Consider the following 13,842-nt stretch of genomic DNA (forward strand, 5'->3'; position numbering starts at 1 on the left):
TTATAAAAAGACTAAAAGGAGGGGCAGCTGGGTGGCTCAGTGGCTGTGATCTCAGGGTCGTGAGACTTGAGCTCCACGTGGGGCTCCATGCTCAGCAGGAAGTGTGCTTAAGACTCTCTCTTCCTAAAAAAAAAAAAAAAAAAGACTCTCTCTTCCTCTCCATTTGCCCCCACCTCAAATAAACGAATAAATCTTTTTTAAAAATTAATTTCTTAATACTCCCAATGGCAAAATAAGAGAGAAAGCAGCTAGGATTTGGGTTTTAATATCCTAGGGCAGGATGGGTAAAATAAAACCCAGAAACAAGTGCTGTGTTTCAAATGACGTCAAAACATCAGAGTAGGGTAGCCTGGGTGGCTCAGCAGGTAGCCTGGGTGGCTCAGCAGTTTAGCGCCGCCTTCAGCCCAGGGCCTGATCCTGGAGACCTGGGATCGAGTCCCATGTTGGGCTCCCTGCACGGAGCCTGCTTCTCCCTCTGCCTGTGTCTCTGTGTCTCTCATGAGTAAATAAATAAAATCTTTAAGAAAAAAAAATCAGAGTAATTGTGAACAGCTGAGAAACCCAGAGGATGCCAGGTAGGTTGTTTGTACACTGGTAGGTGTTACACCTCTGAAGCCATGGACCAGAGGATGCTAAAACCCAGTGATATCTTTTGCCAAACTATTTCTAGTAAAAAGGGAAATAAGAACATTTATGAGATGTAAATATCTCCCTGTAAAGAATCTAAGTCACAGCAGTGGTAATCTTGAACACAATTCTGCAAAAATATATACTTCATCCTATGCAGTGGGTACTGCAAGAGCCACAAAACTGAACAGGCCTGAGGCAGTTTTATGAACCCGGTATCTAGACCAACTCTATTAATTAGGATGTAGGTAGAGTTGCTGGAGCAGAGACCCTGAATAGCAACATCTTTTGAAAGGAAAAGTTTTCTCTCCTACTTAACAGTGTAGACATAAGCAGTCTAGAAGGGGTATGGTGGCTCAGTGTAACAGGAGTCTAGACTCCTTTGTCTCGTTGCTCCAGCATCTTTAACATGTTACTCTCATCCACATTCAAGCCAACAAAAAAGGAAGAGGGGACAGCAAGGATGTTCCATTTGCCTTAAGGACACACTACTTCCACTCATGTTCTATTGGCCAGAGTTTACTCATTTGGTCCCATCTAGCTGGAAGGAAAGTCAGGAAGTATAATTCACTTTATGGGCAACCAGGTGCCCAGCTGAAAATCAGAGGGTCTATAATGACAGAGGAAGGAGAAAATGGACTGGGGACAACCCCAGCAGTCAATCACTGCCAAACACAATGACAAGCTGTATCTAGGCTGGTATGTATGTCTCTGGCCTTCAGGAATTCCAACTTCTCAGCCAGATATCTGACTAACAGCTAAGTTTGTATTTTTTTTTTTAAATTTCTTTATTCACTCGAGACACAGAGAGAGGCAGAGACATAGGCAGAAGAAGAAGCAAGCTTCATGCAGGGAGCCGATGTGGGACTTGATCCTGGGACTCTGGGACCATGCCCTGGGCCAAAGGCAGATGCTCCACTGCTGAGCTGCCCAGGCATCCCACTAACAGCTAAGTTAATCTTCTAAGGGAAAACATGCAAATGATTCTTGTATCAGCAAGTAAGAGATCAGCAAGTAAGAGAGAGAGGGCACTATTTTGGAAAATGGAGGAGTCTTACAAAAACATATTTAGGAGTAAGACATAATTTAGAAGACCACAGGACCGTCTTGGAGTAGCTCTTCTATCACAGTTTGACTAGAATTAGCATCTAGATAAGTCTGCTTTGCTCCTTCCCTCCCATCTGGCTCCCAGCTCTTACATAAAACAAAATATCAAACCCATACATACATGATCAATTAATTTATGACAAAGAAGCCAAGAATGTACAGTGGGGAAGTGACAGTCTCTTCAATAAAGTGTTTTAAGGAAACTGGATGGCTACATGCAGGAGAATAAAACTGGACCACTCTCTTATACCATATATAAAAATTTACACAAAATGGATTAAAGACCTGAAATGTAAGCCTACCTACAGCTAATATCATATTCAATGGTGAAACACTGAAAGCTTTTCCTATAAGCTCAATAATTCATGGGGATGTAATATATAGCATGGTGACTAGTTAATAGTTAATAATATTGCATTGCATCTTTGAAAGTTGCTAAGAGAGTAAATCTTAAAAGTTCTCATCACAAGAAAAAAAATCCTATTTATGGTGATGTTAATTAGATTGTGGTGATCATTTTGCAATATATACAAATTTCAAATCATCATGTTATACACCCAAAATTAATATAAAGTTGTATGTCAATTATACCTCAATTTATTCTTTTTAAAGATTTTATTGACTTATTTGAAAAAGAGAGAGAGTGAGCATGAGCAGGAGGGGCAGAGGAAGAGGGAGAATTTCAAGCAGACTCCCTGCTGAGCAGAGTCCAACACAGGGCTCTCATGACCCTGAGATCGTGACCTGAGCCAAAACCAAGAGTCCAATACTTAACCAACTGAGCCAACCCAGATGCCCCAATTATACCTCAATTTAAGAATAATAAAATTTGGGATCCCTGGGTGGCGCAGCGGTTTGGCGCCTGCCTTTGGCCCGGGGCGCGATCCTGGAGACCCAGGATCGAATCCCACATCAGGCTCCTGGTGCATGGAGCCTGCTTCTTCCTCCGCCTGCGTCTCTGCCTCTTTCTCTCTCTCTCTCTCTCTCCCTGTGACTATCATAAATAAATAAAAAAAGTTTAAAAAAAAAAAAAAAAACACTGGAACATTAAAAAAAAAAAGAATAATAAAATTTAATTTAATTATTAAAAATTTAAAAATAGATTTCTTACTGGGAAAAATCAACAGTGTCTGGTTTGCTTGGCCTTGCTGATATTTTAGCATTCTTCTCTGTAGAAGTAACTTCCTTCCGTGTCAGGAGGTCCCTAGAGCACCCTCAGGTATGGTGATTCATCGAGACTCATAGTACTCAAAAAAGCTGTTATATTCATGGTTATGGTTTGTATTACAGTGAAAGGATACAGATTAAAATCAGCAAAGCGGGATCCCTTGGTGGTGTAGCGGTTTGGCGCCTGCCTTTGGTCGAGGGCACGATCCTGGAGACCCGGGATCGAATCCCACGTCGGGCTCCCGGTGCATGGAGCCTGCTTCTCCCTCTGCCTGTGTCTCTGCCTTTTTCTCTCTGTGTGTGACTATCATAAATAAATAAAAATTAAAAAAATAATAATAATAAAATAAAATCAGCAAAGGAAAAAGGCACATAGAGGCCAGAAGAGACAAGACACAAGCAGCCTTCCCGTGGTCCTCTCCCACTAGAGTAGATAGGACAGTACATTATCCTCTCCGCAATGACGCATGGCAACATGTATGAAGTATTCCCAAGCACAGAAACTCACCTGGGCCTGACATCCAGAGAGTTTATCAGGGGTCAGTCACATAGTCACGGAGTGCCCCAATGATTAACCTTAACTACTCAGTCTCTAGTTCCCCTAACCCCCAAGGTCAAACTGACACAGCACAGCCCAGGGCCCTAGCTGAACAAAAATGCACTCACCATCAATCATACTGTTAGCATAAAATATTGGTGTGTCCCCAGGCCACAGGTAAACAAAGATGTCATTACCAAGCAGGATATTCCAGGGGCTTAAAGGTTGTCTCCCAGGAGCCAGTCAAGGAATGTGAAGGGTTTGGATACCTTGGTCCACGGAGTTAACTCCTGCACAGCTTCTGTCTGCTGACTTCATAGAGTATGGAGATAGGCTGCACAAATTTGCCTTAAAATCAAACAAGGGTGCAGCCCGGGTGGCTCAGCAGTTTAGGGCCTCCTTCGGCCCAGGACGTGATCCTGGAGACCTGAGATCGAGTCCCACATCGGGCTCCCTGCATGGAGCCTGCTTCTCCCTCTGCCTGGGTCTCTGCCTCTCTCTCTCTCTCTCTCTCTCTCTCTCTGTGTGTGTGTGTGTGTGTGTCTCATGAATAAATACATAAAAATCTTTTCAAAAAAATCAAATCAAACAAGGTTTTTAGTTACCTTCCCTTAAGTTAGGGCTTCCCCCCCAGTTTAAGTATCAGAGGTAAGATCAGATAGTCAAAATGTGAAAACTGCCTGCCACCCCCGGCCTGACTGGCTGTGTCCTCTAGGGCCTACAGGGACCAAGAGTAGCTTTCTCATTCCTTAAACACATTTTGTTTCAGTTAAAATGCCATTACCCAAATGTCTAGGCATTCAGGGGAGTCAGGGGCTTTAGAGACAGTTAGAACAGTTTTTAAAAAGATTTTATTTATTTCAGAGAGAGAGAGCATGAGAGATCAAAAGAGAGTGTGAGAATGAGTGGGGGGGGGGCGGGGGTGGAGAGGGAGAAGCCGACTCCCCACTGGGCGGGGCTCCATCCCAGGACCCTGGGATCATGACCTGAGCCAAAGGCAGATCCTTAACTGACTGAGCCACTCAAGCACCCCCCATTAGAATAGTTTTTGTTTGTTTGGAGTAGTGTTCTTTGCTTTGTTTTTAAGATATCAGGATGTAACTGACTGCAAAACAAAACACAACCAAAACAAAGCAACCACCTGACACATATTTAGACCAAAAATCTTTTCTCCTTTAACAAGAAATCTCAAGGAATGTGATTGTCGAGATGGCTTCAGCTGCTCAGTGTCTCTAAGGACCAGGCTCTTTCCTTCATTCTGCTCTGCTGTGCTTGGTGGGTGGGCACGTTCGTCTTTAGGCTTGTCCCATCGTGGTTACAAGGCGGTGACTGCGGCTGCAGGTCGCACAGCCTCAGCACAAGGGCAGCTAGGGCGGAGAGGGATGGTTTCTCAAGTCCCTAGAAGTGTCCAGCAGGCACACCTTCTCACAAGCCCACCCCCCTGTCACACACACACACACACAGCTGGGGCCCACCCACCTTTCTTGAGATCAAGGACTCTCTGTGGACACCTAAATGAAATCTGGCTTTGGTTAGCAGGAAAGAAGAAAGGCTGCATACCTGCAGACCTTATAGCCTGCCACAAGGGGTCTGTTTATAATGAAATGGAAGCGGTAAGGGGCTCCCTCCCAAATATGTCCAGGGCTTTCCCTCAAGCTTTAGTCTGCATTAGAATCCCCGGAGGACTTGCTAAAACACTGATCCACCCCCAGAGTTTATGATTCTGTAGTTCTGGTATCCAGCCTGAGACTTTGCATTTCTAACAAGTTCCCAGGTGATGCCGATGCTCTCAGTCAGGACACAGTTTGAGAATCACTGCTGTAAGCTTAGAGAAAACTCAGTTTAGGAACCTGGGCTGCAGCCATGGTTCTCATGGGGCAGTGGTTTGCCTCCCCAGACAAGGAAACATTTTGCAACGTCTGGAGATATTTGGGGTTGTCACACAGTAGAAGGTACTCCTGGCATATGGTGGGTCGAGGCCAAGGATTCTGTGTAAGCATTCTACACACCACACACAGTACAGGCTTCCACAACAACGAATCACCTGGCACAGATTGTCAACAGGACAGAGGTCGAGAAACACTAGTTTAGAGTGATTTTGTGTTATCAGACCTAATGGACCTAATGGGTTCAAAGTAAGATATCTCCTCAATTTTTAATTTGAAGAGGTGCTTCTTGAATAACCATTTCCTTATTTGGAAAGCACAGTCATCTTCAAAGATGCTTGCCTAGTTGGGGTATCCAGGCTTTAATCTATTTTCTTGTTTACTCAGATTAGCTGTTTATAGTAGCTTGAAATGGTAATGTACATTTTTGTCCTTCTTTTAAAAAACAGTTTATTGGTATAATTAACATACCATACAGTTCACCCACTAAAGTGTACAATTCGGTGGCTTTAGTTGTACATCTATCACCACAATCAATTTTAGAACATTTTGTTACCCCCAAAAGAAACCTTTTAGCCATCCTCATTTTCCCTCCTGCCCCCAACCGTAGGCCACCAGGAACCCTCTACATTTGCTTGTTCTGGACATAGAAATGCAATCATGTGATATGTGGTCCTTTGTGACTGACTTCTTCCACTTAACATAATGCCTTCAAGGTTCATCTGTGTCGTAGCATGGATCTGTATGTTGTCCCTTTTGTGCCAGAATAATGTTCCATTGTACAAATATGCCATATTTTGTTAATCCATCCATCAGTTGATGGTCTTGGGTTGTTTCCACCTTTCGACTATTGTGAATAGTGCTACTATGAATATTCATATACAAGTTTTCACATGGATGTGTTTTCATTTCCTTTCTCTTGGGGGTGGAACTGCTAGGTCCCAGGGCTCTTTGCTGAACCATTTGAAGAACTTTCAGGCTTTTTCCAAAGAGGCTGCACCGTTTGACATTCCTACCAGCAGTGTTTGAGAGTTCCAATCTCTCTGCATCTTTCCTAGCACTTGTTGTTGTTTGTTTTATTTTAGCCAGTCTAGGGGGTGTGGAGAGGTATCCCACTGTAGCTTTGATTTACATTTCCTTAATGGCTAATGATGTTGAGTATAGTATCTTCTCATGGGCTTGCTGGCGGTAAGTTTGATTTATGTCGGAATCTGAATTAGAGTCTTGAGCAGAGACCTATGTAGAATTGGCCTTCAGAAGTCCAGACTCAGGCAAGGACTGAGAGCGGACTCAGTTATCGGAGGTTGAAGTGGGTTTATCACTGTCCAAGCATATAACCAAGAACTAGGAACTCAACTACTGATTCCATGGAGCAGGAATCAGAAATAGATGTCAAAGAGTTTCCTGAGTTGGGGGTGACTAAACCTGCTGCTATTTAGGAGGTTACCCTTGGTCCATTCCCCTACCTTGGGGGCCAGATGTCCTACAGATGTGAGGCAGGACAAGTATCCACATCTGGTGGCAGGCCTCAAGAAAGCAAGAGAAGGAAACCTAAGAAAGGTGCGTACTGAGGAAGCAACATAAACTTTCACTCTGCTCAGCTGCACTCTGTTTAAATTTACTTTTATAGGAACTATAATGAGAAACATCAGCACCACAAAGCCAAACTTCGCAGAGTTAAGGACCGTTTAGTTCACGAAGTAGAACTACGAGATAAGAAAATTGAAAAACTGGAACATGAAATCAGAATTTTGCATCAAGAAAAGGAAAAGGTGAGCAGAAATGTGAAGAGCTCCCTGATGTGCTGTGGCTCGGCTCATTCGAGAAAGTCCCCTCCTGCTTTAATTATCTTGCAATCTCTTCATACCCTAGGTTCTCATTTCTTTCCCTTGCACCTTCTTTCGGTGTAATTCTGCCAAAAAAAAAAAAAAAAAGTAAGACTCATGGTGTTGCTAAAACGGATCAGACACTGAAAATACCCTGCCCTTCTGACCCCAATCAGTGTCTTGTTTTCAAATGAAAATGTCTTCTCTTAAATGCATCAGCAGAGACTTCCAAAGGACCCTCAGTAACTCATTCCTACTTCATATTGCGCTCAGTTTGCATCGAACTTCTGTCAGTTTTAAATGGCAGAGAAAGTGGGTGACTCATGTTCCTTTATCAATGCTTGTGTAGTGTCTCTAGGCTTTTTTTCTCAATATTCATGGCTACTTCATCCTTGTCCCATTGCCCCTGTGACTTAGTGGTAGGCAGGAAGAAAATGACACAGATGGCATGGAATCAACTACAGAATGGTCTGGAGGTCATTAAGCTATGTGAATTCAAAGTGGAGAGCCAGTAATGTTTTCCCTTCTTGAGATCCTTAGCCCATCAGAATTTTGAAAACTCTGTGCTCGCTCCTAAAATACTCATTGCTATGTGTGTGCCAAGGATCCCGAAAGAACTCATGCAGTTTCAGTCATTCCATGGGCTATTATGGGATGGTTAAGAATTCTAGACTACACACAATAAAACATTTTTGGATTATAACAGATGGGTCACCAATGTTTTAAAAAAATCCTCCTGATACTCCACGCTATAGTGAGAAAGGAAAATAAGTTGGATTTTGCTGTATCCTTCTATTTGGGCACGAAATTGTCAAACTTTTAAAGACTCAGATCTAGGTTAGACTCACAACTAGGAAAAGTACACAAAAGTATACAGATGAAAGTAGCAATCCTGGTTCATAGGCCCACCAGAAATATCAGCCTACTTCTGCATTGCCACGTTCTTGTACTGCCTGCCTTCCACTCCTAGGGTTACATGACAGAAACAGCCTCCTACTTTCAGCAGGCATGTTTACTTTCTTCCTGACTGTGCTGGGTTAGAGAGCATCCTCCACAAACTTGTGTCTCCCCAGAACCTCAGAATGTGCTCTAACTTGGAAATAAGGCCTTTGCGGGTGTAATTAGTTAAGATGAGGTCATAGTGGATTAGAGTTGGCCCCAAATCAAGTATGACTGGTGTCCTTATGAGAAGAGCCAGCACATGTAGACACACATAGGGGAAGAAGGCTGCATGATGGTGGAGGCAGCTGTTGGGGTGATGCAGCTACACAAGGGAGCACCAGGGACTGCTTGTAAGCACCAGAAGCTGAGAGAGAGGCAGAAGGAACTAACCCAGCCAACACTCCCAGGTTTAGGCTTGTGGCCTCCGGACATGTGAGAAAAACAGGTCCTGTTGTTTTAAGCCATCCAGTTTGTGGTAATTTGTTACAGCAGCCCTGGGAATCTGACACATCTACCCAGAGAACAACGGATCTCCAGGAAATACTCTGGAGATGGCAAATATGCAGAGCTAAGGAAGGGCAGTTGGTCCCTTTGCCTACTGCCATTGAAGGGTGCTGTGGATTTTGGCCTTAGATACAAAATCTTGACTTGCCACTGAATAGTTCTGTGACCTGGCACAAGTCTCTGGGTATTGTTTTCCATCATGAAATGCCAGAACTAATCCCCACCTCATAAGGCTTTTGTGCAGTTAAAATAGGAAATGCCATGGAGTGGCACCTGACACAGACAACTATACATAGATGTTATTTTCTTCTCTCTTGGTATATCCTCTCTTAGAAACATGTTAATTGGTATATGTCAGTTCACAAGAGAAATTGTTAATAGAATAGGAAATACTAATGCCACAGTGGTACAAACCTGGAGATCCTGATTTTACTTATTTTAGGGCCCATGGACCAGAGCTGGGCTCACCTTCCAAGTACCAAGTCTCCAGAAAGTAATGCCGCTTTTTTTGGACTTCATTCCTTCAGCCTTCTCTTTATACAGTGAGCCTGTTGAGTCTCTTGCCTGTTGTAAACATCCAAACCAAATTTCTCCAAATATTTTATCCTTTTATTAGAGCAGATGTCCTGATTTTCTGGTTCAAAGAATAAGGCATTTCCAAAGGGCAGAGTTTCAGGAGCCTGCCCCATCCAGATTCCTTTCTAATCCAGTTGTAACTGCAGAGTATTATCAGTGGGATGACTGCTTCTATTCTCAATCCTTAACCAAAAACGTACTTAAATAAGAGCAGACAAGACTATTGTTAGACATTGAAGGGTCCTGGCTGCGGGACTTTAAAATCTGGAGTGGTTTGTTTCAGAACATAATGTCATATCCTTTCTTACAATTCTTGAATAATAGATGGAGTCTTTTCTGGATGATCTATATCGGTGCCTTATTTAAAAGATAGTAAGAAAGTTGCCCCTCTTAACTCTATGATTCACCATCTGCCAGCAGCTCATTATTCTCTTCCCATCCCCACTCACTCCTGCCTTTGGCAGGTAGGGAACAAACACAGAAGGGTGAAGGCACTTACCAGTGACAGGTCATCACTGATGTGAAAAGGGCAAGTCTACACTTTTGAGCTTCTGAACTCCTCACCAACAGTGATATTTATTAATATCCACTGACTCTTTCAATATAAAAACGTTAGTATTTTTTCACAAGCTACCCTTCTTTATCATTTTAGCTATAGCTTTGCTAGCTATTGCTTTTTGGAAAATTGTTGGTAGGAAATGAAACCTGGTGTCAAGCTAGAAGTCTCTTTGGGCTGATCTCCACAAAGATATTCTCAGTAGCTGGCTTACCTGCTTGATTTGCCAAGCCAACTAAGATCCTGACGCTGGTTGCCAAGTTTGAGGGCTAAATTCCCACCTCTTCTCTTTGCCTAAGACTATCACCACATTGCAGACGGAGATGTGTTATAAGGAAAAATGTCAAACTGAAGCTTTAGGGGGTTCAGTTGTATTTGTTAGTGATTTGATACCCTTTGATATTAGAATATACATGAAAGCCTTGGGATCTTACTGGAAGTTGAGTGCTCAGATATTTTTAACTGTTAGCCAGAAGAATGATTAATTGTTAAAAAAAAAAAAAAAGCAGGACCTAAAATGAACAAAATCAACAAAAGAACTATATAGCTGGCAACATCAGCAAATAGGTGAAGACAACCTAGGGGGCAAGAGAGGAAAAATAAAAAAAGGAAATTTGCTGTCCATTTCGTGATTCTTCCTCCTGCAGTAACAAGGGGCTTTATGATCTCTAGGATAAGGCATTCCGGGACCAGGTCATTGCTCAAAATGATATACTGCTCCTAGAGAAAAGGAAACTTCTGGAACAATTCCTAGACCAAGAACAATTAACCCACAGCAACAAATGTGTAATATCTTCAGTTGAGAACAGGTAGGTGCGATCCTGCCTGAGGAGCCAGTGAATTCTCCATAGAGGTTTCTCCTTCACCAAAGAGCACAGAATTAGGGCAAAGAGAATGGGTTGATCTTAACACATAGAGTCACCAATAATAGCTATAGTGATAACATTTTGGGGGCATTTACTATGTGCTAGGCACTGATGTAAGTTCGCTCTCTCACCAAGCCTCACACCAATCCACGAGGGATGCTCTGGGATTAGCCTTAGTTTATAGGTGAGAAAGCTAAGGTCCAGAAAGGTTCGGGAGCTCAGGCAGCTTGGTCAGTGACACAGTAGTGTGCGAACCTCAGTAGCTTGGCCCTACAGCCCACAGTCTGTGGGGAGATCTGTCCAGTAGCCTGGAACTCTCCTTTCTGCTATTGTGGACACACACTTCTCCAGGCAGGCCTGGGGAGTCTCTGATTATCTCTTATTATCTGTGTCTCCCCTTGAATATACTCTATATAAGCCACTGCCCTTCTCAAACTATGTCATTGATTCTGACATTCCCAACACAACTGACTTATTACCCGTGCCTTAACATTAATGATGTTCTCATCTGACCCTCCTAAAGACACACTCTGGCCATCTGGATTGGACTTGTATGTTTTACTTACAAGAGTTACTTACAGTTACTTACAGTTTACTTACTCCAGAAACTGGAGTAAGTTTCTTCTACAGGGTGCTCCTTCCTTTTACAGATAAGAAAACTGAGGCTCAGGTTTGGTAATTTGCCAAGGATCACACAGCTAGTAAGTGGCAGAACCAGAACTCAAACACAAATCTCCGACCCACACTGTTGTACCCTCATGTGTCCCAAGTAAACCATGGCCCTGGAGAGTGAGCCTGGAATATTGGTTAGGAACTCAGGCTTAGAAGTCTGAAAGATCTGGATTGGCATCTCAGTTCTGCGACTTTCTGGTTTTTATGTCTTTAAACAAGTTGCTTCTTTCTGGGCTTCAGTTTCCTCATCTGTAAAATGGGCTCCATAACGATAGTGATTTCATGGAGTTGTTGTGAGGATCGAATGAGCCAATACATGAGCGGTTTTAAGTGTTTACTCTGTGGGTGGTTACAGTGCGTAACACATGGTAAGTACGTGGTAAAAGGTTGCTGCTGCTGCTGCTACTACTGCTGCTCTACTTCTACTATTACTACTGCTATTGCTGCTGCTACCACTACTGCTACTGCTGTTGCTGCTGCTGCTACTATTACTGCTGCTGCTGCTATTACTCTGTTGCTACTATTACCACTACTAATGCTGCTACTATTAATACTACTGCTGCTACTACTACTATTACTACTGCTGCTATTACAACTGCTGCTGCTACTACCACTAATGCTATTACTACAGCTGCTGCTGTTATTGCTGCTACTACTACCATTACTGCTACTGTTGCTGCTACTACTGCTTTTAGTACCACTACTACTGCTGCTACTACCACTACTACTGATGCTGCTGCTATTACTGTTACTGTTACTATGGCTGCTGCTGTTACTACTATTATTACTGCTACTGCTGCCACTACTAATACTAGTGCTGCTACTACTACTATTACTACTGCTTCTGCTGCTACTACTGCTGCTACGCTACTGCTACAAAAGTATAGGAGGACTGCATGAGATTAGAACCAGATGCAGGCTGTGTAGCTACAATATTTGAAGGGATGCAGAGTCTCTTGTTTCAGTCCCACCCCTAAATGGGACCATATCCTTCATCACATTTCTCTAGGGCTAGAACTGTGCCTTCCACACTCTTGCATATGGTATGTCTCTGTTCTCAATATGTTTTTAATGACTATGTATGGTCCAGAAGCTTATTAGTTCCTACTTGGTCTTGGAACATGGTGGGAATCATTCTGCCAAACATAATCTAGGCAGTGGGCTAGGACCCAGAGCTGGTGGGAAATGGGACATAGTGTTGAGTTTTAGTAATTATACAGAAAGTTTCAATTATTCCTCTGATCTATCTCATTCTTAGAGTCTTTCTTCTGGATCAAGAAAATAAGCAATTGCGGGAAATCAGCCTCCGGCTTACGCAGCATGTTGGCTTCTTAAAGCGAATCATAAAGAGCATGCAGATTTATGAAGAAAAGGTAAGATGTGTGCTTTTGCGTGTCCTTCATATGAAGCCTAGTTGCCAAGGTTATTGTGTTGTCTCTTCCCTTCATCTTTGTTTTTAAACATATTCCTTTTTTTAAAAAAGATCTTATTTATTTATTCGTGAGAGACACACACAGAGAGAGAGAGAGAGAGAGAGAGAGAGAGAGAGAGAGGCAGAGACACAGGCAGAGGGAGAAGCAGGCTCCATGCAGGAAGCCTGATGTGGGGACTCGATTCTGGGATTCTGGAATCATGCCCTGGGCTGAAGGCAGGCGCTCAACTGCTGAGCCACCCAGGTGTCCCTTCCCTTCATCTTCATGTAGCTGTAGGCTGCACTTGGCCTCATAGTGGACTGTGGCAAAGAGGCTCGTTGGCTGCACCAGAGCAACAGACTCTGAGACTCCTTTTGGCCAACTTTGCTCTTTATTAGGTCAGCTTGGGACCTTGAGATCAAGGCCCAAGCTAAGATCAAGAGTCAGATCCCCAACTGAATGACCCACCAAGGCACCTCTGGGTCAGCTTTTAGTAAACACTCTCCCCCTACATTATCCCAAAGAGATTTATACATGTCTCATAGCTTCTTCCTTAACACTATATCATCATTGCCTTTTTTCTTCTCTATCTCATTAACTCAGCAGTGAGATCCTGAAGGGCAAGTATTGTATCTCATCTGTCATTGTATCTATAGACAGGTGCTCCATAAATATTTGAGAATGAATGAATTTAAATATTCTCACATGTATGCCTCATTCTCAAATCTGTTTGCCATGGATTATTCTAGCCCTGAGAAATGAGCAGTCTGAGGCTCAGAGAGGTAAATGGAGATAGTCTGGTCTGGCAATGAGTCAAGCCTGAGGAGAACATTGGAGTCAGAGAAAAGCAATTAATGTACAGAAATCCAAGTAGACAAGTAGCAGAGTCCAGACAGCTGTGGCAAATAGTATAGGTTCAGAGAAGGTCCAGAGTCTGGCTGGTCAATGTGTCAGCAAAAGGGACTTCAGTGAACAGAGTTGCATTCTGAATCCAGGATTTCAGAGGCTGCTTGCTTTCTCCCCTGGTTTATATCATCTGCTAGATGTTTCTTCCCAAGATATTTCATGTAGATTCTGTTTGTTGGGTACTATTGGTATGAGCATAAGACCCACATCTGATTTATTCTCAGAAAGGTGATTATTTCTGGGGTCCCTGTGTAGCT

The 13,842-nt window shown here is 43.0% G+C and overlaps 1 protein-coding gene across 1 annotated transcript in view; it reads left to right on the forward strand.

The window, feature by feature from the left end:
* The window catches only part of CCDC30 (coiled-coil domain containing 30), a 117,761-nt gene that overhangs the window by 98,224 nt on the left and 5,695 nt on the right, over positions 1-13,842 (forward strand). The window contains 3 exon segments of the mRNA XM_041739070.1: positions 6,956-7,097; positions 10,402-10,538; positions 12,526-12,640. Coding sequence (XP_041595004.1) covers positions 6,956-7,097; positions 10,402-10,538; positions 12,526-12,640 — 394 coding nt within the window.

Source organism: Vulpes lagopus, chromosome 23 (assembly GCF_018345385.1).
Source record: "Vulpes lagopus strain Blue_001 chromosome 23, ASM1834538v1, whole genome shotgun sequence".
NCBI classification, from domain to species: Eukaryota; Metazoa; Chordata; class Mammalia; order Carnivora; family Canidae; genus Vulpes; species Vulpes lagopus.